This window comes from Schizophyllum commune (assembly GCF_000143185.2).
Source record: "Schizophyllum commune H4-8 unplaced genomic scaffold SCHCOscaffold_3, whole genome shotgun sequence".
NCBI classification, from domain to species: domain Eukaryota; kingdom Fungi; phylum Basidiomycota; class Agaricomycetes; order Agaricales; family Schizophyllaceae; genus Schizophyllum; species Schizophyllum commune.
Genome location: NW_026089540.1, coordinates 3,142,019 through 3,165,604, shown reverse-complemented (window position 1 = coordinate 3,165,604; position 23,586 = coordinate 3,142,019). Strand labels below are relative to the sequence as shown.

The following is a 23,586-nucleotide window of genomic DNA, read 5'->3' as shown; positions in this document are numbered from 1 at the left end:
CCGATGAGAGCAGAGGAGGGCTGAGCGAACGCGTGCAACGACTAGTCGTGGTGAAAGAGTGACCAGTCGTGATCAAAGTCAACTTCAACATGCATCACACGCGTCGCTTCCGGGACACGTGCGGACTGCCGATCCGTGGGTTCGAATCCCAACATATCCCAACTACGTTGGCGCTTCCACTCCCCTCGAGATCTTGTGGTCAACCTCGAGATGTTCTGGTCAACCTCGAGATGTTCTGGTCGATGCTGAGGAGCTTCTCGTACAGCACAAGAGCTACTGTATCCTCTCAACGACGAAGCCAGCTCATTCCTGAATGGTAGAGCAGGGTGATCTGAGACACGCGAATCATCTCTGCAAACCTCCCCCTACGCTCGCAATCTCCGACTTACAAATGATGAAGGGGTTGCCTTGGTGAAGAGAAAGGGGAGGGATGTCGAATTGGCATGTTATGAAATCAGATCGGCGTGTCTTCCCAATCTATCGAGGAAGAATTAACATAGGCCATTGCAAGCTTCAGCGGCAGAAGAGAGTGATCCAAGCAAGGACGATCGAGGGTGCATGGGGAATGCTTGTCGACTGATTCAAGACCATAAGGTGAGAAGGTCTTGGGATGCAGTGCCGAGCTTCATGACGGGAAAGGGCCAGGAAGGACAGGCCAGATAGCATGCTTCATTTGGTACGGGCAGAGACGCGAAGGCCGCATCGCGTGAGCTAAAGGATCCATGGAGCCAAAACATACACAGGTCGGTACAGACATTCACCGTCTAAGCAAGCACTAAGCATTGGATCAGCGTCTATGTGAGTTGAGTCAAGGGGCAGTCGACGTACCTGCGCTCCTCCCTATCAGTTAACGCCGCGCTCCCGAATAGTCTCCTCGCCCTGCGTCTCCTCCTCCGCGCTCTTCATTCCCTTCTTCGCGTTCTCATCCTCGACGGCTAGCCGCCAGCCGCCGTAGAGCTGGTTCACGATCGCGCTTCGTCTTAAGACAGCAAGCTCCTTTACGGCCTCGGAGTACTGCTTCGACAGCGCACTGGTGTCATCCGCCTCCTGCAATGATGAGGTCAGAAGAGCTGAGGGTCAAGACAATGGGGGGTACACACCTGCATCGCGCGGAAATTCTCGCGTGCCCTCTTCAGGAAGTAATTGCGGAAGTTGTACGAGCTGAAGGAATTGGAGACGCGCAGGGTGGAGTGGTATAGGGACAGGATAGCATGCTTAGACGGAGCTGCTGTGGCGGGGGACATCGTGAAGAAGTCTACGCTGCGATGATCGTGAGGGGAGGAGAAGAAGACGATGGTGGGAGTGGCTGACTGCAAGCTGACTGGAAGTGAAATGGTCGGCCGGTGTCAAACGGGCGGCTGACGTCAACCCGTGCCGCGATCACTCCGGTCCGAGCACCCGAACCCCGCATCCGAGGGCGGCGTTCGACTTGCCACCACCGCCTGGCATTGGCCTGATAAGCGCCCGCCAGCTGAGCATCGTCTCTTGCACTTGACTCTCATGAGAATGGCAAATCTGAAGTCTCTCCTACGCGTCGCGGTCGTCCAGTTCAATCCCAAGGTGCGGGGATCGCCAGTGTGGGGCGGGATTCTGCAGCTCATGTCGATGTTGTCTGTACCCAGATCGGCCAGGTGCAGGCGAACATCGCGCGAGTACGGGAGCTATGTGGAAAGTGTGCATGAACGACTCTCGAAATCCGACTTTGTGTTGAGGCTGCGTGACTATCAGGCTCGAGCCACAATCCGTTGACCTCGTATGCCTCCCGGAGATGGCTTTCACAGGTGCGTTTACATTACACACACTCACTTGCCGTCCATCAGGTACTTATGGACTCTATACCGCAGGCTACGTCTTCGACGGACCCACCTCCATCAAGCCCTACCTCGAGCGCCCCCACACCGGGCCCACCTCCCGCTTCTGCGCCGAACTCGCCTTGCGCCTCCGCTGCTACGTCGTCGCCGGCTTTCCCGAGTTGCTCCTGCCCGAAGAACTTGCGAAACTCGGTAAGGACGCAGGAGACAAGGTCGGCGCGAATGCTGCGGTGATATACGACCCCGAGGGCGAGCGCGTGGGCGACTACAGGAAGACGAACTTGTTCGAGACGGACCAGTCGTGGTCGATTCCGGGTGGGTTTCCTCTTCTCCTTCATGTCCTCCCCCTCCTAGACCACTCCCTCCAACCCTCCCACCTCCTCACCTTCCCCATTCCCCCACTCCCCTCCCTCCCCAGCCCTTCCTCCACTCCCCTCCTTCATTTCCTCTAACTCACCTAACTAACCCTCACCCCACTCCCCTCAGGCACCGGCTTCGCCACCTTCACCCTCCCCCTGCCCCTTTGCCGCTCCAGCCTCCCCCCACCCCTCGGCCGCCTCAACGTCCCCCCTCCCTTCCGCCTAACCCTCGGCATCTGCATGGACCTCAACGCGCAGCCGCCCGCGCTCTGGTCCGTCGCCGAGGGGCCGTACGAGATCGCGGAGCACGCGCGGAGGGAGGGCTCGGGGCTGTTGGTGCTGTTGAATAATTGGCTGGATTCGGGTGAGTTTGGATGCATGCGTGTGAGCGAGGGGATGTGTGTTGTGTCGGAGAAATAGCTGCCGAAGCTTTGCGTATTTTGATGCCGACCACAACGATGCTAATGACCTACGCACCCAGGCGAAGAACTCGAGGAAGACAAGGACTGGCGCACGATGAACTTCTGGGCGGCGCGATTGCGGCCGCTGTGGCAAAAGGAGGATGGGTCGGATTCGGTGGGGGAGGAGAGCGAGGGAGAGGGCAAGAGGACCATCGTGGTCATCTGCAATCGGACGGGGGAGGAGAATGGTACGTTCACCTTTTCGAGCGATGCGACTATGTTCTGTGAATGGCGTCCTGCCCCTTGTCGACCCCGCTGTTCCCTCTCCATCGACCCGAGCATATGCGTATTCCGACTGACCTTTCTCACAGGCAAGACCTTCGCCGGCTCCTCCTGCCTCTTCGATATGCGCCGCAGCTCTGGCAAGCCGCGACTCGTAGATGCGCTGAACAGGACAGAGGAGGGTGTAAGGGTGTGGAATATCCCGATAGACGACTAGATGTGCTTGGACAATCGCATGAAGACCTGCAAAGTCCTGACTCTTTCTATGTAAGTCCCAACTGGTCTCGCAAGTTCTGACTAGGTTTGCGATTCAGCTAGGCCTGCGACTCAGCTAGGTTTGCGATTCAGAAGCAAACGATTGTGTCGTCGCGACAAAGCGAGCTCGCTATATGTGACGCGTCTTGAATCACACCTACTCAGCTTTGTCAGCCCCATCCTGCCAAGCCAGGTGCGAAATCATTCCGAACGGAGGGTGGCGAGGGTTTGGTCAGCGCATACGCAATATGTTCCTACTTTACTGCCCTACACGAAGGTTGGCATGGATCACATCATAGCTTTGGCGATTGCTAGTCTGCATAAGCGCCAAGTGCCATCCACCAGAGCGCCAAGTACCATCTACTGAAGCGACGCGTACCCTACCCAGACGCTTCCGAGAGCCACGTATGCTCGCTCTACTATAAGAAGGCTAACATCCCGTCTCTGGCATCATCACTCAACATCGCCCCCGACCTCCGAGTCATGTCCCGTATCGCAACTGTTTTCCTGGGGACGAGTCTGCAAGGTGAGCATACTCACGATGCCACTCTCACCCCTTCTCACCTCTTTGCCCTTCTCACCTTCCCTGCCCCTTCTCACCTCCCTTCCCCTTCTCACCTCCCTTCCATCCCCTGCCTCTCACAACCCTACTAACCTCCCACCTCACCATTCCCAGGCTCCTCCACCATCGACGCCCTCCTCGCCGACGGCACCTTCACCCCGCGCGCCGTCACGCGCAACGCCAACTCCCCCGCCGCGAAAGCGCTCGCAGCGCGCGGCGTGCAGATAGCGGAGGCGAGGTTTGACGATAAGGAGGCGGTTAGGCGTGCGGTGGAGGGGGCGGAGGTGGTATTTTTGGTGAGTGCAGTAGCGATCTCTCAATTGCAGCAACGATCTCTCAATGAAAGAAACAGACGTTAGTATCGGACAGGTCACCATGCCCTTCAGCGATGTGCCGGAGGTAGCGCAGGGGATCAATGTCATCGATGCGAGCAAGGAGGCCGGTGTCAAGTTTATTGTGCTCAGGTGTATGAGATTTCCTGTACGCTCTCTGAGAACCTTGCGCTAACTTGGGACCTCTCCAGCTCCCTACCCAGCATCAGTGAATTCTCGCATGGAAAGTACACGCATGCGGTCGAGTTCGATGGTGAGTTCGTCTGTTACTGGTATAGGAAGAGTTTGGGAAGTGTTAGCTGACATACGACGCGGCCAACAGACAAGGACACCATCCGAAAGTACCTCGAGAAGTCAGGCATACCCTGCGCTTCGATCTATCCAGGCAACTTCATGGAGAATTTTCCTCGGGGGTGCGTTACACATCCACGCCTCTTATCCTCCCTCTCTCCCTCTTCCTCTTTCCCCCATTCCTCTCGCAATCCTTCTCCCTCATAACCAACTAACCTCTGACATCACACCCCAGCGTCCTCGACTGCCCCTTCGAGAAGACCGAGAGCGGATATATTCTCAACACCCGCGAACAAGAAGGCACGCGCTGCGTCCAAGTCTGGATCAAGCACGATATGGGGCAGGCGGTCGTCGCACTGTTCAAGAACTACCAAACGCGTCTCCCAGAGATCGAAAAGCAGGCCTTCGTGCTCGGCTCCGTCCGCGCCACAATCGAGGAGGTGGTGGCGGAGTTCGCAAAGGGGCTGGGGAAACCAGTTGAACTCAGGCGGCACGGGAAGGTCGGAGACGTAGCCACGGATGATATCGTGAGTGGTCCTGCTGTAAATTACGGTAATCGATCTGACGACGTCACATTCAGTACGACGCACTCAGAGAGTTCGACGTGTTTCCCGGGATTGAGATTCCGGACCCGTGCCTGAAGGCGCTGGGTGTAATGGCGGGGACACTTGAAGAGTTCGCGCGCACGGTCCTTCGTGACTATGTAGAGAAGAAGTAGCAGTCACTCTGCCCATGGATTCAGTTATACATCCATGAACGATTGCCCTCGAAGATCAGTCGTTGCAAGTTCAACCGTGGGAAGAAGGCCGGTTGTGTCACACGTGACCCGCATCACCTCCGATCTATGCGGCTGCGGCAATGTCATCTTGTCCTCTGCCATCGTCTGTTGGACCAAATGTCTCTATTTCAAGCGACAACCGTGGACTATCCAACTGGACTGGAGTGGATATTACATGGCTCTGGCCTTCATTCCATTATATTCACCCTGCGTACCAATCGGAATTCGCTTCAGCGCCGGATGACCAAAGACGACTTCAAGATACTCTCGAAAGGCCGCTCTCTGACCTTGTACCCCACTGGTGCTTAGGAGTTTCTCAGATATGATTGTGGCGGCTAGTTTAGCAGTGGCTCGCGCCACGACAGCTTGTGTGGGTCTACTGATGACCACTGCGCAGACCTTACAGCCCCGCAGTGTCCGTACAAATGAGGGTGCGTCGGTTATGAATGTGTGCAAGACGTACAAAGTTCATCTTACTACTTTGCTGTGACTCACGGCCTCTTCTAAGTGCTTTAATAGTGGTACGTCGCCTAACGCAGCTTGGTTTTAGAAGGCGCTTATACGTCCGAACAGTAGAGTACGCGGCTAGAAAGCGTCACAAGCGACTTGACCAGGGACCCCGTGCCCCGTCTTCAATCGCTGACGAGAGTATGCTAGGCCGATAGACTGGTCTACATAAGGTCCCAACGAGACGGGCTGTCGACCATCTCGTTGCTGCTTACTCTGCATCCCAAGCCTCTTGTCTTACTCCCCAGCATCATGCTCGTCTACAACGGCAAGATCAACTGGCAGCAGCGTGCCGATAATGAATGTCTCACTGTGGTATTCCCTGCTGGTCTCGCGTTGAAAGACCCCGTCTGCGCGTACTGGCAGTGGTCCGACACAGCGAAAACGAATGTTCACCAGGCGAGCTCAGACCAGTATCTGACAAACCTTCTCTCATGCATTGACCAGTATGGCACCATCAACGTCGTCAGAAAGATTGGCACGGAGTACAAGATTACCTTCGCTCTTACGGACTTCCTCTTTGATGCGGAGTTCACCCCCGACTACAAAAACATGACGCTCAAGATGTACACCGCCACCGACACTACGACGACGTCGACGTCAACGCTGCTTCGTTGGACATCCCTCCCCAACCTCGTCCCCTCCACCAAGGTCTATACCGGCAAATTGAACTGGGGAGATTTCGCCACAAACGAGATGATGACGCTCGTCGTCCCGAACGGCATCTCCCCGCGCGCGCCCGTCAGCCTCTACTTCCAGTTCACGGTCGACGCAGGGGGCATCCCCAAGGCGCACCACTGCCTCAGCACCACCTTCTGCAACGTGCGGTCGTCCGCGCCGGGCCAGATTAGGGCGTCGTTTGACGGGAATCACTACTATAAGTTCGATGTCATCATCTTTCCTGGGACAGCGAACGCGAAGGTGGTTATGAACCGTACGTCGACGTTCGATATGCAGCAGCACGATTGGAGGCAGGCGCATCGTAAGAAGGTGTGTGCTCTGATACTTCCCCTGCCCACCGTATCTCACTGCGACGGTTCCGCAGGCCCTCATCGTCCGCTACGGCACCGGGTCTGACAACGGCATCTCCCTTCTCCGCGACACGCTCACCACGGACCTCGACTTCGACGTCAGCGACGTCGAGATGCTCTACTACAACTCCGAGCCTGCGGACGGGCCCGCCGTGGTCTCTGACGGGCAGGGTGCGCCCACCGCAGCGCGCTTCAAGTCGACGCTCGCCACCTTCCTCTCGGGCGCGGAAGCGGGCGACGTGCGCTTCCTGTACCTGGACACCCTCGGGGCCATCCGTCCCGGCGGAGAGGCGGACGTGGAAAGCGGTGTGACCCTGGCTGCGAACGAGGAGGGGACTGAGAAGGAGGTGGTCTACAACGACTGGCTAGCAACTGCCATCCGCGACGTATGCCCTCTGTCGACGCAGTCCATTTTAGCATGACTGACGCCGGGAACAGAACCTCAAGGGCGGGGTAAATCTCACCATCCTCACCTCGTCCTGCTTGGGGCGGGAGATGCTGGGCGCGACCACCGCTACAGGTGGCATACTCCTCTCCGCGTGCCACGAGACGCAGTCCAACATCAAGTCCCTGCGCATCGGCGACAACCAAGTCGACCCCTGGATGTACGCCATCATCGCTGTCATCAAGAAGCAAGTGCGTACCCATAACCTTTTCCACACACCTCCATCCCTAACATGATACCCAACACGCCCAGATCAAAAACAAGCGTGGCGTCCCCACCTACTACTCCCTCTACAACAGCGCCAAGAAGTTCATCCAATCTCAGCTCGGCCGTCCACCCTTCGATTCCGCCAAGTACCTGGGCGCCAGCGCCGACGAGTTGTCCCCGACGAAGCGTGGACACGAGGGCGCGAGCAATCAGGATCCCCAGCTCATCTTCACCAAGGGGTACGTCAACCCGTACGAGGAGAGGTTCTTGTTCCCGTTTGTGGCCCCGCGCGGCGGGCAGCCTGATGGTCCGGGGATTGCGCGCTTCCCTCGGGACGAGTATCCCATTGGAGTTGGTGGCGCGCTGTAGGAAGGAAGAGCGAACTTGAATTCGTACATGGGGCAGGTGTAAAGCTATTTGAATGATGAAGTCATCCAGCGATCTAATGCCACTTGAAGGGGCAGTGGCAACAATCGTGCCACAAATTACTCCCCAGATCGCCGACGCCCCCCCGTTAAGAGTCCTCAAACTCGCCCGACGCCTCACACTCGCCCGACACACACTTCACATCCACCCACCACCTCCCATCCACCTCCCACCACGCAATATCAGGATCTCCCTCTCCCTCTCCTTCGCTGCCTTCGCCTCCTCCTCCTCATCCCGCTTTTGTCGCTCTTGCTCACCCAATCTCGCTTGTTCCTCCCACTTGAAGCGCTCCTCGCACCAAGCGCGGTCGTCGTCTATCTCTTTCGACTCTTGTTCGCGCGCGGCGTATCGGAGTGCTGCTTGGTGGCTGGACGACCTGATGTGTGACGTCGCGCTGGAGATGCGCATGGTGGTGTCGTAGTGGCAGAGGGTGCATTTTATGCGTGTGGCGGTGGGGGTGAGGGGGATGAAGCCTTGATAGGAGTGAGCAGCGATTGGGAGGTTGTGGCCACATGAAGATAAAGAGAGTGGAGATAAAGAGACGAGAAGACGGAACGTACCCTCAGGGAGTGGCCTTGTGGCGCGTGGCATCCTTACAGCTGGGTCACCGTTGGAGTGTGCGTCCAAGTGTTGTTTTCCCCGTCATTACGTCGATCAGAGTCTTATAAGGCCGCATGCTAGTCATAAACATCGAAGGCATAGCGCAGAACATAGACATCACGGGCCACGTGTTGGCCATAAACTGTCCGCCACGTGCGCGCCGTGAACAATGGCACTGGCATCTCCGAGGGGCGTGGCAGCGCGGTTGTGCTTCGAAATCTGAGAAACAAACATTTTTCCTCGGTGACGGTGTTGTCATTGTGGGTGGGTGCTGCGCGTAGGAAGACGACGGAGAATATCTTGCGACGGACGCGGAAACAAGCTGGTCAGCGGATTCGAACATACTGGCCACCGACTCAGTGGCTTCGACTATTCGCGACTGAGCGGTTTTCACCCTGTCCCCCAACTCCGAAGGCTGAGTAGCCTTTGAATGAAAGCGGCTGGACGTTAATGTTCGAACAATGGTAGGCATCGTGCGGGCCGCAAACTGATCGTGGCGTTATCAGATAAGATGCTCCGAGTAGACGCCCGTTCACCACCACGAGCGCTTAGCGATCTATGATGTCGGACGATGCAGCCTCGTCCATCGCGCAGCACCTCTGTGTATTCTATGTCGTGATCAACGAATTAAAGATAGATCTTACCTCCACGGTAGAAGATGCAAGACCCGTCAGGATGAGTCGACCGAGCGAGGGAGGTGGCGCGTGCCAGCCGGATGAGTCGCGCGAGCCATCGGCCTCGGGCATGCACTCGAAGTCGATAAATAGGAGTGGCTGGCGGTGTCGTTCAGCAGGCATCTTCCCGCTCCTGAGTCACATCGAGCATCCATCTCAAGCATCCATCCGCGCATACACTCACCTCCCAACAACCACTGTAACCAAACCTACCAGCCTACCCAACCACCCATCATCCAATCCACAATGGTCTCCGGCACCCCCGCATCCGCTGACATCTGGGCCGCCTCCGACGCCTACCACACGCGCTTCCTCCTCGGTGGGCCCGACCCCGCGCTCGACTTCGCGCTCTCCAACTCGGCCAAGAACGACCTCCCGGACATCGCCGTCTCCCCCGCGCAGGGCAAGCTCCTCAACCTCCTCGCGCGCTCCCTCCACGCGAAGCGCATTGTCGAGGTCGGCACCCTCGGCGGGTACTCGACGATCTGGCTCGCGCGCGCCGTGGGCGAGGGCGGGAAGGTGGTGACCTTCGAGCTGGAGGAGAAGCACGCGAGGGTGGCGAGGGAGAATCTGGCGAACGCGGGTGTTGGGGAGCGCGTGGAGGTCGTGGTGGGGCCGGCGGCGGAGTCGTTGGCGAAGACGGCGGGCGACGGGACGTTCGACTTTGCGTTCATCGACGCGGACAAGCAGTCGAACGTGACGTATGTGAAGGAGTGCAAGCGGTTGGTGAAGAGTGGGGGTGTGATTGTGAGTGGTTCTTGGCTTGGGTTGGGTTTGGGGAGGGAAGCTGACGTACATTGCAGATCGTCGACAACGTCGTGCGCAATGGGCAGGTCATTGACGAGGCGAACGATCATCCGTCCAATGTGGGTGTGCGGGAGCTCCTGAAGTACTTGCAGGCGGACACGGAGACCGAGGCGACGACGGTGCCGACGGCGGATAGCAAGGGATTCGACGGGTGGATGTATGTCTTGCGGAAGTAGCGAAGCGGCCATGAAGCCAACGGACAAATGATGACCGAATAGCAATGTAGTATTTTCTGTATACACTGTGCCTATGGTACAACGACCTGTGAAAGCCCTAGCCTGGGATGAGCACATGTTCAAGATGAAAGGGTATACCACGCACCAAACCACGGTCGCTTTTCTCCCTCCGTGCTTTCCAGACTACTCCGACCTTTCGAGTTCACATTGACCTTTCAGCACCTGGGAACAAGTGTCGAAAACGAGCCATCCTTTGAACGGGGACGAGAAACGCCCAAAGTCCGATCATCACTGTGATGTCCTCCTAGAGGATCACCGCCACATCGGCCCGGCACCCGGATCGCCGCTTGTCATCCGTTCCCCATACTCCATCTTTTCCCCGTACTCTCATCTACATCTCCACGGCTCCCCTCAGACTCTGACGAGTCTCTTTCTTCCTCGAGCTTGATAATTATCACTATCGCAAGGAAGTCTAACGCTCTCACACAAACCAGATCCTCTGCGAAACACGGTCAACTCAACCATGGAGCCGGAGGAGAGAGCAAGGACGAAGAAGCGCCGCATGCGCGGCGCATGCGATAACTGCAAAAAGAGGAAGAGTGTGTCTACATAGCTCATCAGAATATGGCCACGCGCTAACGCCCTTTAGCCAAGTGTAGGTCGCGCCCTGAACCTCTTGCGGTGATCGTGATTGACATGGAAAACGCGCGTAGGCGACAGTAGCAAGATGCCGAATAACCAATGGTGCGCAAACAATGCGAAGGAATAGTCATCCATACTGAGTTTACTCGCAGCTCGACATGTACACAACTGAAGGTTGAGGTGCGTTGGGGATACCCCGAACGGTCCGGCTTCGTCTGATCGACCATTTCCAGTGTACGCACGCAGAGATGACCAAGGTGAGTACTTGCACTCAGAGGCCCCGCCCTCTTCTGACCTTCTCGCAGAGTCTTGGTTCTGCCAAATCGTACGCGCACCCCCTCCACCATGATCGGACCCTCACATCAGCTCAGCTATGTCGAAACACTTGAGCGACGCCTCAAGGTCCTAGAGAGGCTGTTCAGGAAGGTGAGCACAGGAGGGCCCCTTCCAAAGTATGCGTACTCACCAGCCTCCCTGTCACCCTCCTCGTGTCCTCCAACCTGCCTTACACAACTCTCTAACCCAACCCGCATTATCCACTCCCCCTCACCACCCTCACCCCCAACGCAGTACCTCCCCGGCCTCGACCTCAACCACGAAGTCGACAAAGCTATCGCCATCGAGGATGACGAATCCGAGGACGAGACGCTCCTCCGCAACGACGACGACTCGCCCGAGGCGCGGCTCGTCAGCAAGCTCGACAAGCTGCAGCTCGCGCCGGATGAAAGGGTGTTCTTTGGGAAGAGCTCGTCGGTGATGTGAGTACTGTTGTTTCGTAAGGCCTCCCTAGTCCCCCAAGATGTCCCTAGTCCCGCAAGGCGTCGCTAGTCTTGCGAGGCATCTCTAATCCCGCAGGGCATCTCTAGTCTCACAGGAAGTCGTTCTTCGTGATTTTTGCGCCCCTACAAGCGGGCAGGTCGACATCTATCGCCTTCCTCCTCTCGTGCTTGCGCTTCATACACAGACTGACTCACCTCTCTCCAGGCTCATCAAAGCCGCCCTCGACATCAAGCACCAGTACCACATCCAGTCCGGCGCCGAGCCGCCCGATTCGGCTTACGCGCGGCCCAAGATCAGGTCCGAGTTCTTGTATCCGCGGACGTGGCAGGTGGGTGCGGGAGGTCTTTTTCATTATGCCTTTGGGACCTTCGCGTGCAGAACTCCTGCCCGCGCGACGAAGATTGCTCGTAGCCTTTTAACAGATCTGCGCAGTCTCTCTCTCATAGCCACGTTTGCAATGAAGGTCACAAACTGACCTCCACCCTCGCAGCTCCGTGCCCAAGACGCCACGGGTTCGACCCTCGGCACGGGCACCCTGGGCCTCAGTTTTCGCTTCCCAGAGGCCGACTTGTTGGACAAGCTCGTTGAGTTGTACTTCGAGCATGTAAATCTGTATTTTCCGTTGTTGCATCGGGTGAGTTTGACTTTGTGTCTTCGCTCTTGGATTTCCCATTGCGCTGCATTCCACTCGATTATTTTATCGTCCATCTACACTACGGCCGCTTTATGACTGCGTCCTTACTTCCTACCCACCTCCTCTTGTATCTTACGCTGATTCACTAAAGAGTACTCCCACAGCCGACCTTCATACGCCTAATTGAGGAAGGGACGTACCTGCGGGATCGACATTTCGCGTATGTGTTACTGCTGGGTGAGGACTTTCCTCCTTTGTCCCCAACCCTATCTTCCTCCCCATCTCTGATCTTCGCATTCGCTACCCCTTCCACTATCCACCCTCGTTCATTTACCTTCGTCTTCTTCGCTCTACCCCGTTCCTACTCATCCTCTACCCCACCCCCTACTCACCCCTCTCACCACACAGTCCTCGGCCTGGGCTCCCGCTACTCCGACGACCCGCGCGTCCTCGTCGACGGCACCGCCGACCTGCACAGCGCGGGGTGGAAGTACGTTAGCCAGGTCACGCAGATCCGGCCCGCGATGGCTGTCAGACCGTCTTTGTACGAGGTGCAGGCGTATTGTGTGAGTGAGGGAGCTGATTCGCATATGCTCCATATTCTAGCCAAAGAGAGGAGAAGCGAAATAGATGGGAGCTGAGATTGGGAACGTAAACTGACGGTCTTGCCCCCTAGCTCCTCACCCTCTGGATCGACGGCAGCTCGATGCCGATGGGGACATGGACCGAGATCGGTGTCGGGTTGAGGCGCGCGATGGAGGTGGGCGCACATCGAAGGAAACATGGGAAGCCGACGAGGCAGTTGGAGTTGTGGAAGCGGGCGTTTTGGTGCGTGCTATTGATCAGGCTTTAGTGAAGGAGATGTGCTCATTGACGCCGCGTACTCAGGGTCCTGCTATGTCAGGATGTGTACCTAAGCGCTCTGTACGGCCAAAGCGTAACATTATCGACCGACATGTGAGTAGCTACGGTATTCCGTGATATGTATGACGGCGCTAACCGGCTCGTAGGTACGACCAGGACCTGTGCGTGCCCGTTGACGATGAGTACTGGGAGACTGGGAACCCGGAAACTTGCTTCGTGCAGCCGGAAGGGAAGCCCTCGAAGGTCGAATACTTCAACGAATACATCAAGTTGATGGAGATCTATTTGACCGCTATGCGGTCTATTGTGAGGATTTCACTGTGTACTGTATCGAGGGCGGAAGTGCTGACGCTCAGCAGTACTATACCCGTAAACCTATCCTCACCACCGCCTGTCCGACAGACCAGCAGACTGTCACCATGCTTGACTCTGCGCTCAATTCCTGGTCAAACGGGTTACCACCACATTGTAAGCCTTTCCACAGAGGATCGGCGTGCTCGACTGACCCCCTGCAGTAAAGTGGAACCCGAAAGAGAAGGACCGAATCACCTTCGAGCACGCCGCCTGCCTCTACACCACCTACCTCCACCTCCAGATCTTCGTCCACAAGCCCTTCATCACGCCCCTCAACGCGCGCTCCAAGCTCAACTTCCCCTCCCTCGCGATCTGCACCTCCGCCGCGCGCGCCTGCGCCCGTGTCATGGACGCGCGCAGCCAGCGCGACGCGGTCGCGCTCCCGCAGTTCCACATCCCCGTCGCGATCGCCGGCTTCATCCTCGTGCTCAACCTCTGGACGGGCAAGCACGCGAGCCTGCAGCCGAACCCGCGGGACCTGGACGACGTGTACAAGTGCATGCGCATGCTGCGCGCGTGCGAGGAGCGGTGGCACAGCGCGGGGAGGCAGTATGATTGTTTGCGGCACCTGGCGAACGCGGCGGAGGTCGGGATGCCGACGTGGGAGGTGTATGAGAATGCGAGCAAGAAGCGGAAGAGGGTGGGTGAGGAGGGGGCGTCGCAGGACGGGTCGCCGGCAACGACGAATAGCTCGTTGGAGGTGGTGACGCCGCAGACGACGAGTGCGCTGCAGGCGGCGGCGACTGTGGCAGGGCCCGTGGCGAGCCCGGAGCCACCAAACATCGCGGATAGCGCGGGAATGCTCGACTTCGGCATGAACTACAATCAGCCGTTCCCGGCCGACGCGTCCTCCCTAGACGGGTTATCGGGATCCACTTTCTCCACGGCGACGCTTTCATCTGTGCCGCAGTCACAATTCGGAGGCGATGCGTTGGCGGGCATCGACTTTGGACTGGGCTCGAATTCCCACTCGTTGTCCTCAAATTCGTTGTCATCGGGCCTTGACAGCCTAGCGGGAAGTGTCAATGGCGCCAGCCCGGACGGCGCAGCGGCGTTGCAGGGGGATGCAGGGTCGTCATCTCTCGGACTCGCTCCCTACGATAACTTCCAGTTCAGCTTTAACATGCCGGCGCCTCCAGGGTTGAACATGCTCATGTGGAATTCCATGTCGCTTGAGATGGGGTGAGTTATATCTCGTCCTGCCCTTTTCGGCGGACGTGTCGCTGATCGTGCTTCAGCAACGAGGATAGCTGGACGCAACTGCTTACAGGGTTGCAGAGTTTGACGCCCGTCAGACGAGGGGACGACGAAAGCGGTAACAACACCTGAGTTTGTGCGGTGCTATATGTATATTTTGTACTTATCATATCCAGCTTCGCTTCGTACGCCTTGGGTCGCAACGCTTACCCTTGCGTGAGTCAGTGATAGGTGCGACAGAAGGGACATCCATGCTGCTCTTCCCACCGTGCGCGCGAAGCGACTCTTCCCGCGTCAGCCACAGCTCCCGGCGCTTACGGGTACACCGCCTGGGAGGCGCCGGCATCGCTAATATTTCACCTGAAAAGCAGCTTCCATGTACTTCCCAGCGCTCAGACCTTCTCTCCAGCGCCTAATAGAGCGCTGGCGATGCCAGTGGTAGGAATCGGATATCCCGAGGCTTCTAAGGAGAGAAGAATCCGTACTACTACTGCTCGGAAGCGGGCTGGCGAGATGCGATGAGCGTGGAGAAGGTTTGACATTACGAGGACTACTGCGCATGCCCTCATGCCTGGTAAGTGGGACTAAATCATTCAATGCAGGCGGCCCCGATTCGCGCGCCACAGTCAGGTTGCATGGTTTCTTGGGATGCGGGGCGTCAAAATGCAAAAGTTCGGGCCAAACCATTATTCGGCGAGTCGCGCGCAGGTCTGACTCAACGTATAGTTCAAAGTAGGCGCCATGATACTCATTCAGTACCCCAGTCATCATGGGCGAAGCGCCAGGGCGCGCGCGCGCTTATACTCGATTCTCTCGCGTTCTCCGCGGCCCGTCGTACGGCGTATATGCTTCACCTCAGGCTCTGCGCCACACTAGGTAGGTCAATTTATATACCTGCGAGCAAGCTCACAGCCTGAACAGCATCTACTGCCCAGTCTCCCCTCTGCACTGCGCAATTTCCTCCCCTTGCCCTTGAGAGGCGCAAACACCATCCACTATGACTGTAGGTCTATCCCTTGTCGTAATGCCTGCTGCCCACTGACTCGTACGGCGCACAGCCGCCCCTGGGACCCCAGAAACCTTATAAGCGTGGCGGCCGTGTCACCGCTATCATGGTAGACACCAATCCTTTTTTCTGCTGTGTTTCCCTCTTTTGGACAGAGTTGTTCACATAAGCTAACTGCACTCTTCCCGTTGGCAGGCTGGGCAAATTCGCCTCAGGATATGCAGTGGTAGCAAGATGTACATTGGCTTCTACGTGAATATAGTCAACAGTGCAGATGGTGTGAGCTCGACTCTTCCATTTCATGATTCGAGCGCTCACAGCGGATGTGTCGCAGTCCTTCATTGCACGACGCCTATTTGCGAGTTGCGTCAAGACGCGTGATTGTAGCCCGGTTGGCCGGTATTCCGATCAAAGGTGGCTTGGGATGTTCCGCTACAAAGAGGGCGACGAATGTAACATGCTTGTGTCGGATTATCTCGCCCAGAACTACCCTTGAAGCCGACCGTGATACGAAGGGCCCAATAATTCGGGAGACAGAAGATGAATATTTCCTTGGAGATGTAGTACCAAATAGAACATCAGAATTCATTCACCGGAGCGGTCAAGCGTGTATCCTCATTGTCAGCCAGTAATCGCTTCCAAGGTTTGTTGCGCTCAGGCTACGGCCCTGGCGAGGATCTCAGAGCTATGTGTGGGGGCGGCCCTGCCATGCAAGCTTAGACCGACTCTTGATTGTACGTCGTGGATGTCGGAATCGTCAGCTCACGTGCAAAGTTGAACTTCAAGTGCGCAGTCACGAGTATCGCACGTTGACCGCACGCGCGCCTGAGAGCGCCGTCCGCAAGCCCAATCAACGATCTCAAACCCGACAGACACAAGATCAGGTCAGAGAAGTCGGTGCGGGATCTTCTCTACTTATCTATCTGCGATCGGTATTCGTGGACGTTTTACTCTAAGGCTTCTGAGGCTGCTATTTGCATCTATTTTGCAGTATGGGTCCAACGGATTTTGCCGGTCAGGCTTAGTCAACGCTCAACTGTAGTGAAACTCAGCCCCAGTCAAACACCCCTGTCGACGGCTGTCCCCTGAAGACAGAAGAAAATGACGGAGCTCGCATCTCCAGCTTGAAGCAATGACTCACATCGTCGCCGCCGCCTCGAGCCGGCAAACATGTTAGGTGAAAAGAAACGACTGAAACTATCCTAACCCTCCCCCACGGGCCAAATTCAGCCGTTGTGCGCGTCGAATTGACGCCGCTGACGCGTTCGGGCGGCAACGCCGCATGCTCTTGCCCTCCGATTGGTTAGGACGTCTCAGATTCTATTGAAAGGGCCTCGCTGTCTGGCGATTCGATCCCACGAAGGCATCGAGCTTAATGGAGTGCGGGATGCGAGCCGTGCGCCCTTGTGGTCGAATTGTGGCAACACCTACCTTTAGGGACATCTACTGGATGCTGGACCGCGCTTGGGCGTATGCCTCATAGGCTCGTATCCGCCTCTGCAGGCCTATAAAAGCGATCAAGTCGACGCTCAGCACCAACACTCGACTTCTCCTATACTCTCTAGCGCTCAGCAAGCTTTCCAAGCTCACCGTCACCAAACCACCACTACAATGCCTCGCATCGCTACCGTGTTCCTCGCTACTGGTCTCCAAGGTTATGTGAGGCGAATGTCCTGTTAATTCCCCCATTCTCACTGCTGTCTAGGCTCTTCCGTCATTCGTGCCCTCCTGAAGGACGGCACCTTCACTCCTCGAGCCGTCACGCGCGACGCGAAGTCTGACGCCGCGCAGGCCCTGCTGAAGCAAGGCTGCGAAGTCGTCGAGGTCCAGCTCGACAACAAGGAGTCTGTCAAGAAGGCTGTTACTGGCGCTGAAGTCGTCGCTTTGGTGCGTCCGGCGGTTTTGCAATCAATCCCTGGCCTACGGCTTACCGGTTTCCAGATCACACTCCCCAAGTTTGGCCCGGTCGGCGTACCCGAGGTGACGCAGGGCACAAATATCATCGACGCCTGCAAAGAGACCGGCGTCAAGTTCGTCTCTTTTAGGTTCGTAATGACTCTCATGCGCCTAATGGTACCGTCCTGACCTATCGTCTCGCTGCAGCACTCTTCCCAGCTTGAGCAAGATGTCGAACGGCAAGTTCACTCAGGCACACCACTTTGACAGTAGGCGTTTTTAGCCCTTGCTTTTTCTAGCGCGCCTCACACTGTTCCTCAGACAAGCAAGTTATCCAGGAATACCTCGAGAAGTCGGGCTTGTCCTACGCCTGCATCGGGCCTGGCTCATTCATGGAGAACATCTTGCAAGGGTACGCTTTCCCTTCTGCCGTCCTCTGCCCTTACCTTCAAACACTAACGAACCCCCCAGCCGCCGCGGCGCGGACTTCGCTAAGACCGAGACGGGCTACCTCATGAAGACCTTCGAGCACCCCGGCACCAAGGTCATCCAGACCTGGATCGGCCACGACATGGGCCCTGCGGTCACGGCGCTCTTCAAGAACTACACGACGCGCCTCGCGGAGATCGAGAAGCAGACCTTTGTGCTGGGGTCCGGGCGAGTGACGGCGGAGGAGATGGCGGTGGAGCTGGCGAAGGGTACGCTGCTGCTCCCCATATGGATGCGCGACTGACGCGCCAATCCGCATAGGTCTCGGCAAGCCCGTCGAAGTCGAGCACCTTGACAAGTCTGGGATGCCGCCCATCGACGATATGGTGGGTTGGGCTGCTACCTATAAGCAACGTTGCACTCATCAGCTACCCTCTTCCAGTTCGCTTGCATGGCCGAGCACCAATGGTACCCGGACGTCGAGATCCCCGACAAGCGTCTGGAGTCCCTCGGCGTCAAGGTCGCGACGATCGCCGAGTTCGGGGCGACTGCACTCAAGGAGCAGTTGGAGAAGGCTTGAGCGATGGGTACTGTACGATTCGGCGAAAGTGAAGGGGCACTCGTAGCTATGTATCTTCAGTAAACCTGTTTGTATAATTGAGAATTGGTTTTGGCGTACTTCACGAGTTACAGTGCGATACGAGCCTGTCCGCATAAGAATGTGGCCGGGCAACTCCAAAGCACACCAACTGTACTCTTTCGCTGAGCACCGTTCAGAGGGTTGGAACAAATCACTTCGGCACAAAGACAAGTCCGTATATTAGACGGAGGGTGCATACTATACAAATACAGACAGTGGTAACCTAACCAAGGCAGGCGAGGGTACCATCTAGCGCGGGTAGGTTGACAGTTGTACAACCTACTCGCAAGGGCGCAAGCGACCAGGGAGCAGGTGGCTACAATTGGCTAGCGCGCGAGGATCGTAAAGGTCCCGTACGTCGAAGCCAATGGGGGGGAGTACATAATTAATTAAGACATTGAGATGGAGAGGTAAAACATTGTTGAAAAGAAGAAATGAGTGAGATCCAGAATCAATCGAGAGATCGTCGTAAATATCGTGAGTCAGAAAAACAGGAAACTGTCACTTCGCAGAGCCCGAAAGGGGAGTGTGCGTGAAGAGTCTAGGTTGTGGCCCGTCGCAGGCCGCGGGCGATCTAAAGGACGGATATAGCGCTGCGCAACAGCGTTACAACCTCTTGACGGTGAGTATCGCAACAAGACCGTCTTGCTCGATTCCGTGATTGACGCCTGTAGAAAGGGCGTAAGCATGTCAAGGTCACGGTCAACATCACAAGGTCGCCTGATACTCACCTCTCTTGCCGGGCTCCAGCAAGCCTGCGCGCCACTCGACGTCAGCCTTCCACCAGTTGCCCCTCCACCTCGAGCCGGCGACGGCGCGCTCAACGAGCCAGTCGCGACCGAGGTTGTAGCCATTGGGCACGATCATATGGTGCTTGCTCGTGTCCTACAAATTGTACTTCAGCGGATGCGACGGGCAGCATCACAGCAAGCCAACCTTCTCGCGGGATACGCTGAGAAGCAAGTGAGGACTTTGAAGAAAGCAGGGGTATCATTGTGACTCACCCCAAGAACCATGCGCCGCTGTTCGCGAGGGTGCCGTTCTGCTTCCAGGCGCGGAAGTGGTTACCGCCCGCGAGGCTCTCCCAGCACGTGCCAAGGACGGGGAAGTAGGACTCGCGGTGCAGGTAGTGTTCAAACTCCCTACCATTCCCAAGATCGGCTTCGTGGACGTACTGTGGTGGGTGCGGGAGCTGGTTAGTCGTCTGAATCATGTCAGGGATGATACGGCACATACGCCCTTATGCAGCCCTAGGCATTCCTGAGCGAAGCCGATGGATCTTTGAGGAGTCAGGATTGGGAGAAATGAGGGAAGAGACGCGTGCGTACTGGGAGTATGCGAGGAATCCGGCCTCGGTAAGAACGAAAGGATCAGAGTGCGCAGATATGATAACATTCAGTGGTTCCCCGCGTCCCCTCTTCGTTGCGTACTGCGATGGGGGTTAGCACTTATCGAGCAGAGAAAAGTGGCACGCACATCAAGAAATCGTCCGCCGTACTGCCTCGGGTCGTACCAGCCCGGGAAGACATCCCCGTCATCAGTAAGGCTACCTTCTGTGAGGACCTGCTGAGACTCCCCAGGGACGATGACAGGCGACGCAAATGCGCCGACAAAAAGCAGCGGAATCAAAAGAAAGCGCATGGGAGGAGAACGGAGAACGAAGAAGGGGGGCGGAGGGAGATGGTGGTCAGCAGCAAGCCTGATAACTCCATTTCGGCCGCGCGCCACAGCGACTGCCGTCCGATCACGCCATCAATCACTCACGTGCGCGGCGGGCGAGCGGCGCGACGGAGGCGACGGAGGCGACTCGCCCTTCGTCCTCGCCACCATGTCCACCGACGCAGCATCACACTCGCCAGCACTGGAGGCGACCCACATTGCGGACTTCCTCCAACCCGACGACGATGACGAGACCGCGTCCCAGCGCTCTATTTCCCTCTCCTCGCCCGCCGTCTCGGCGCGCAACTCAACAGCGGGCAACATCTTCGCGAGTGCACGCGACTCCACGACATTTTCCAAGCGCGACTCGCACCCTTACACCTTGTCGTCCGACCTGAGCTCTGAGGTGGATGAACGCAGCTCGGTTGCGACCGGTGCGCAGCGTTCGTCGACAAGCACCGCCAATACCTCGGTTGAGGAGGAACCAACGACGTCTGCACAAGAGGACAAACCTTACACACCGCCTACATATCCTCCTACACCACCCAGCAGAGATGACGCCATGTCCATACGCTCGACCGGCTCGTCATCGCGCAAGGCGCGTCCCGAGTCGATGATTGTACTTCCTGGAGGAGGCCCGATCATTCTGGGAATTGCCCTGGTCGACTTCAACCACTTGGTGTGTATTACCCGTATCTTCCTCTCTGCATACTAATGGACCTTAGGTAGGACCAAAGATTGAGTACTCCCGGGGAGACATCTTTGAAGACGAAGAAGTCGCCAAGATCTTGCCCTTCCTCGCACTGCCTGATGGCGCGCACTTGGTATGTCTCGTGCTATCCGCCGTTGTACGTATCGCTTACTCCCCTCAGAGTGCGGAGGATTACTCCTACTTCCACCTTGTGCCCTCTGGCCCCAAACCCACGACGGTCTTCGGTATATCGTGCGTCGTTACGCCGCGCGCTTGCGGACTAGGACTCATTCTTTCTCTCAGATGTAATCAACAAATCGCCGCGTCCGCCCTTCTAGTCAAGATGCCCGACGTAGTGCGGTCAACAGTACAGAAGGCAGTCGTCGTACTTGCGTCAAAGCCGATCTTCGGTCCCATACGGTATGCACGGCGGCGCCCGTTCATTGCGCGCGACTTACCGTACCTTCAGCGACAAACTTGGTGTCGTAACCACAGCGCTCTTCAACCAACGCGACTTCACCGACCTGAGCATCCTGGACGCATTTGGCGAGTCACTGGAAGCTTCGATACGAAGTCAAATGACGGAGAGCGGGCTGTTGATGGGGACTAGCCTGTAAGCCATCGCATTCAGGACCGGCCACCTTCAACACACTGATATGACATCAGCCGGGAGTTGGTGCACAAGTTCCGACAACGAACCTTAGTCCTCGTGAAGACCTTGATACTGCAAAAACGAGTGAGTCTGTGCCACGGTGCCCCAACTCCGCTGAGCCTTCGCAGATAATGTTCAGCGGCTATCCTGTCGAGCGACTTTGCACGTATCAATATTCATTGATATCGCTCATCCCTGGTATGACACCGGTCAATCACTCGTTGGGGACCCATTCTGATCATCCGCAGGCTTGCTGCAAACCCTCGAGGACTGCGGCTCTCCTCCCATCGCTGCACGCGCCCCAACTCTCTCAAAGCCAACGTCATTGAAGACATCCGACCGCAAGAGCATGATGGCGTATCTTGGCTTCCCGCTGGATATCTTCGGAAAGGTTCGCTTTCCTGCATCAAGCCTAATGTACTGCCTTGAGTTGACGCGCTCCACCTTTCAGGACTCCTTCTTCCAACCATACATACCCTTGCAGCAATTGGACATGCTGAAAGATACCCCGACCTGGCTCTGCGGAAGCACAAACTCGATCGTGACGCAGCAAAGTTGCGTAGACTTGCTCGTGAACGTGAGTACGCGATATGGATGATGAGGCTAAGTGTAGCGGCTAACGCGAAACCTCTTTGCAGACGGACACTGGGGTCTTCGAGTTTAGGAATCCGAACCTCGAGCGGCTAGTCGCGTTGACACCTGCGGACCGGAAGTGGATGGACGGGATCGTGCAGGCGGTGAATGAGAGCTGGCTGGAGTCGGAGGAGGATCAGTTGCGGCCTGCGATGCAGTGAGTTGTGTTGCGGCACTGACGAGGCTAAGATGCTCATCATCTAGCAGATTCAAAGGCAGCGATGACTATCTGCGTGTTCAGGTGAGTTGGATGATACCAAGTAGACTATGCCGATTGTTGACTCTGATTCTGCAGTTCGAGGAGTATATCTCGTCTATGCTGGCATCCTTGCGATACCAGGACTTCGTTGCAAAGGAGGGCGCGCCGATTGCAGCCCCGGGCACGCCTGATGCGACACCGTGGATGGGTACGTGTCCGTCTCTGAACAGCAGTCATCTTTCTGACTCAATCAAATTAGACTTCAACCCTCTCTGGTTGCAGGAGTTCAGGGGAACGAATGCGTATGAGTTATGGGAACGTACGACTGACTCTTCTTTGTTTGACATCGTCGAGCCAAGGTATTGCTTTGCTAGCCTATATTGTGAAGTCATTCTGAGCATCAGTGCAGACATCCCTGTGTCGACAAGCCGTCTGTTGTCGCCGACATCGGTTTGCGACTGTCGGAGGGCATTCAAGAAATGAAACTCGACCAACAACTTGCCCCCGCACGAGAGGCCGTCACACGCACCCTCGCTAGCTCGTCAACGAACTTCTTGAACGCTGTGGCGGGCGTTCGCGAGCGCTGGAACGCACGACCCTCCGCGCCGCCGTCACCCAATCCCGGTGCCAGCTCGTCGGACCTCAACGCTACGCCGGAAGAAGTCACGAAGGAGGAAGCGGAGGGGAGCGATGCGCGACCACCGCTGGCGAACCGCACGTCGAGCTCGTCGTCGACGGGCACTCGGACGAGCCTGAGCGGCTGGGGCGCGTTCTTGTCGTCAAAGGCGCCCAGATTCTCGTTTGGGAAGGGCCAGGAGGGGGCAGAGGGCCCGGCGGCGACGTCGCCAACGGGTCCGGATGGCGAGCCGACGGCGGTCGACTTGGTGCAGAGTCCGACGAAGGAGACGAGCAAGGGCTCCGTGGATATCAAGTCGCCGGTGAGCGGGCGGTTCTCGTTCTTCACAAGAGCAAGCTCGACGAGCTCGGCGGCGTCGGTGAAGAGCACCTCATCGATGGACGCGGTGAAGAGCGTGGCGTCTGTGGATGCGGCGGCCAGGCCTCTCTCGCCTCCTTCCAGCAGTCCTGCGTCGCCCGCGACACCGGTGGCCTCGTTGCCTACGGATAAGGCGGACGTCAAGATTGAGACCGAGCCTGCGAAGGTCGACACGCCAAAGCCCGCGCACGACGGTCAGGCAGCGTACGACGACATCAAGCCGGTTCAAGACGACGTCAAGCCTGTCCACGGCGACAGCAAGGCGGACACGAAGCACGATGTTGAGGACGAGGAGGAGGGCGCGTACACGGGGATGGCTATGTGAACGCGTCGCGCATGGGCTGGTCTGCATGCATCTGCATCTCATGTCAT

The 23,586-nt window shown here is 57.1% G+C and overlaps 11 protein-coding genes across 11 annotated transcripts; 7 read left to right on the top strand and 4 right to left on the bottom strand.

Annotated features, from left to right (window-relative positions):
- Positions 1-448: 448 nt before the first annotated feature.
- Positions 449-1,346, bottom strand: SCHCODRAFT_02570664 (uncharacterized protein). Its single transcript, XM_003034032.2, has 3 exons — positions 1,101-1,346; positions 829-1,047; positions 449-775 (listed from the first exon to the last, which is right to left on the bottom strand). The coding sequence occupies exons 1-2, from the start codon at positions 1,242-1,244 to the stop codon at positions 844-846; spliced, it is 348 nt and encodes a 115-aa protein (XP_003034078.1). The 5' UTR covers positions 1,245-1,346; the 3' UTR covers positions 449-775; positions 829-843.
- Positions 1,347-1,436: 90 nt separating this feature from the next.
- Positions 1,437-3,141, top strand: SCHCODRAFT_02616796 (carbon-nitrogen hydrolase). Its single transcript, XM_003034628.2, has 7 exons — positions 1,437-1,560; positions 1,623-1,672; positions 1,729-1,781; positions 1,845-2,126; positions 2,298-2,534; positions 2,652-2,819; positions 2,943-3,141. Exons 1-7 carry the CDS (start codon positions 1,507-1,509, stop codon positions 3,068-3,070), a joined length of 972 nt encoding a protein of 323 aa, XP_003034674.1. The 5' UTR covers positions 1,437-1,506; the 3' UTR covers positions 3,071-3,141.
- A 450-nt stretch (positions 3,142-3,591) lies between these two features.
- SCHCODRAFT_02494009 (NAD(P)-binding protein) lies at positions 3,592-5,011 on the top strand (the record flags this gene model as incomplete). The annotated part of the gene is made up of 7 exons (XM_050342994.1): positions 3,592-3,634; positions 3,785-3,966; positions 4,040-4,134; positions 4,194-4,255; positions 4,325-4,415; positions 4,529-4,820; positions 4,874-5,011. 7 exons carry the CDS (start codon positions 3,592-3,594, stop codon positions 5,009-5,011), a joined length of 903 nt encoding a protein of 300 aa, XP_050201872.1.
- Positions 5,012-5,749: 738 nt separating this feature from the next.
- Positions 5,750-7,711, top strand: SCHCODRAFT_01124701 (uncharacterized protein). Its single transcript, XM_050341066.1, has 5 exons — positions 5,750-5,977; positions 6,026-6,568; positions 6,624-6,995; positions 7,048-7,245; positions 7,307-7,711. The coding sequence occupies exons 1-5, from the start codon at positions 5,831-5,833 to the stop codon at positions 7,628-7,630; spliced, it is 1,584 nt and encodes a 527-aa protein (XP_050201871.1). The 5' UTR covers positions 5,750-5,830; the 3' UTR covers positions 7,631-7,711.
- A 135-nt stretch (positions 7,712-7,846) lies between these two features.
- SCHCODRAFT_02456072 (uncharacterized protein) lies at positions 7,847-8,278 on the bottom strand (the record flags this gene model as incomplete). Its single annotated transcript, XM_003034031.3, has 2 exons — positions 7,847-8,160; positions 8,248-8,278. Coding segments are annotated over 2 exons (345 nt in total), but the record flags the coding sequence as incomplete, so codon positions are not given.
- On the bottom strand, positions 8,137-9,170 carry SCHCODRAFT_02207257 (uncharacterized protein). Its single transcript, XM_050342063.1, has 2 exons — positions 8,932-9,170; positions 8,137-8,774 (listed from the first exon to the last, which is right to left on the bottom strand). Exons 1-2 carry the CDS (start codon positions 9,082-9,084, stop codon positions 8,292-8,294), a joined length of 636 nt encoding a protein of 211 aa, XP_050201870.1. The 5' UTR covers positions 9,085-9,170; the 3' UTR covers positions 8,137-8,291.
- Positions 9,171-9,207: 37 nt separating this feature from the next.
- On the top strand, positions 9,208-14,635 carry SCHCODRAFT_02664870 (uncharacterized protein; the record flags this gene model as incomplete). Its single annotated transcript, XM_003034626.2, has 20 exons — positions 9,208-9,708; positions 9,765-9,925; positions 10,416-10,543; positions 10,658-10,688; positions 10,739-10,766; positions 10,820-10,843; positions 10,892-10,911; positions 10,958-11,012; positions 11,157-11,344; positions 11,571-11,694; positions 11,857-12,000; positions 12,165-12,237; positions 12,409-12,566; positions 12,677-12,828; positions 12,889-12,957; positions 13,011-13,170; positions 13,224-13,332; positions 13,380-14,400; positions 14,457-14,533; positions 14,592-14,635. The coding sequence occupies 20 exons, from the start codon at positions 9,208-9,210 to the stop codon at positions 14,633-14,635; spliced, it is 3,267 nt and encodes a 1,088-aa protein (XP_003034672.1).
- A 644-nt stretch (positions 14,636-15,279) lies between these two features.
- Positions 15,280-16,053, top strand: SCHCODRAFT_02570647 (uncharacterized protein; the record flags this gene model as incomplete). The annotated part of the gene is made up of 4 exons (XM_003034625.2): positions 15,280-15,291; positions 15,337-15,418; positions 15,474-15,700; positions 15,756-16,053. Exons 3-4 carry the CDS (start codon positions 15,696-15,698, stop codon positions 16,051-16,053), a joined length of 303 nt encoding a protein of 100 aa, XP_003034671.2. The 5' UTR covers positions 15,280-15,291; positions 15,337-15,418; positions 15,474-15,695.
- A 979-nt stretch (positions 16,054-17,032) lies between these two features.
- On the top strand, positions 17,033-18,326 carry SCHCODRAFT_02493415 (NAD(P)-binding protein; the record flags this gene model as incomplete). The annotated part of the gene is made up of 8 exons (XM_003034624.1): positions 17,033-17,075; positions 17,127-17,308; positions 17,363-17,466; positions 17,525-17,586; positions 17,639-17,729; positions 17,789-18,015; positions 18,068-18,132; positions 18,189-18,326. The coding sequence occupies 8 exons, from the start codon at positions 17,033-17,035 to the stop codon at positions 18,324-18,326; spliced, it is 912 nt and encodes a 303-aa protein (XP_003034670.1).
- Positions 18,327-18,526: 200 nt separating this feature from the next.
- SCHCODRAFT_02616780 (uncharacterized protein) lies at positions 18,527-20,090 on the bottom strand. Its single transcript, XM_003034030.2, has 7 exons — positions 19,863-20,090; positions 19,715-19,815; positions 19,623-19,665; positions 19,391-19,560; positions 19,323-19,338; positions 19,118-19,271; positions 18,527-19,054 (listed from the first exon to the last, which is right to left on the bottom strand). The coding sequence occupies exons 1-7, from the start codon at positions 20,025-20,027 to the stop codon at positions 18,993-18,995; spliced, it is 711 nt and encodes a 236-aa protein (XP_003034076.1). The 5' UTR covers positions 20,028-20,090; the 3' UTR covers positions 18,527-18,992.
- A 517-nt stretch (positions 20,091-20,607) lies between these two features.
- SCHCODRAFT_01171131 (uncharacterized protein) lies at positions 20,608-23,539 on the top strand (the record flags this gene model as incomplete). Its single annotated transcript, XM_050341164.1, has 13 exons — positions 20,608-20,724; positions 20,771-20,869; positions 20,918-20,988; positions 21,040-21,156; positions 21,206-21,349; positions 21,403-21,472; positions 21,517-21,586; positions 21,637-21,779; positions 21,840-21,965; positions 22,027-22,166; positions 22,211-22,262; positions 22,317-22,579; positions 22,630-23,539. 13 exons carry the CDS (start codon positions 20,608-20,610, stop codon positions 23,537-23,539), a joined length of 2,322 nt encoding a protein of 773 aa, XP_050201869.1.
- Positions 23,540-23,586: the final 47 nt, after the last annotated feature.

What these genes read in the sequence shown, in the direction of transcription:
- SCHCODRAFT_02570664 (XM_003034032.2), bottom strand. Translation starts at nt 1,244, where the DNA reads ATGTCCCCCGCCACAGCAGCTCCGTCTAAGCATGCTATCCTGTCCCTA. An exon ending in AGAATTTCCGCGCGATGCAG is followed by an intron (nt 1,048 to 1,100) that starts GTGTGTACCCCC and finishes TCATCATTGCAG; the next exon opens with GAGGCGGATGACACCAGTGC.
- SCHCODRAFT_02616796 (XM_003034628.2), top strand. Translation starts at nt 1,507, where the DNA reads ATGGCAAATCTGAAGTCTCTCCTACGCGTCGCGGTCGTCCAGTTCAAT. An exon ending in GTACGGGAGCTATGTGGAAA is followed by an intron (nt 1,673 to 1,728) that starts GTGTGCATGAAC and finishes CGTGACTATCAG; the next exon opens with GCTCGAGCCACAATCCGTTG. An exon ending in CCCGGAGATGGCTTTCACAG is followed by an intron (nt 1,782 to 1,844) that starts GTGCGTTTACAT and finishes TCTATACCGCAG; the next exon opens with GCTACGTCTTCGACGGACCC.
- SCHCODRAFT_01124701 (XM_050341066.1), top strand. Translation starts at nt 5,831, where the DNA reads ATGCTCGTCTACAACGGCAAGATCAACTGGCAGCAGCGTGCCGATAAT. An exon ending in CGAAAACGAATGTTCACCAG is followed by an intron (nt 5,978 to 6,025) that starts GCGAGCTCAGAC and finishes TGCATTGACCAG; the next exon opens with TATGGCACCATCAACGTCGT. An exon ending in TCGCTGTCATCAAGAAGCAA is followed by an intron (nt 7,246 to 7,306) that starts GTGCGTACCCAT and finishes CAACACGCCCAG; the next exon opens with ATCAAAAACAAGCGTGGCGT.
- SCHCODRAFT_02207257 (XM_050342063.1), bottom strand. Translation starts at nt 9,084, where the DNA reads ATGCCTGCTGAACGACACCGCCAGCCACTCCTATTTATCGACTTCGAG. An exon ending in TTGCATCTTCTACCGTGGAG is followed by an intron (nt 8,775 to 8,931) that starts GTAAGATCTATC and finishes CGCCACGATCAG; the next exon opens with TTTGCGGCCCGCACGATGCC.
- SCHCODRAFT_02616780 (XM_003034030.2), bottom strand. Translation starts at nt 20,027, where the DNA reads ATGCGCTTTCTTTTGATTCCGCTGCTTTTTGTCGGCGCATTTGCGTCG. An exon ending in ACGGCGGACGATTTCTTGAT is followed by an intron (nt 19,816 to 19,862) that starts GTGCGTGCCACT and finishes CCCCCATCGCAG; the next exon opens with TACGCAACGAAGAGGGGACG. An exon ending in GGATTCCTCGCATACTCCCA is followed by an intron (nt 19,666 to 19,714) that starts GTACGCACGCGT and finishes GACTCCTCAAAG; the next exon opens with ATCCATCGGCTTCGCTCAGG.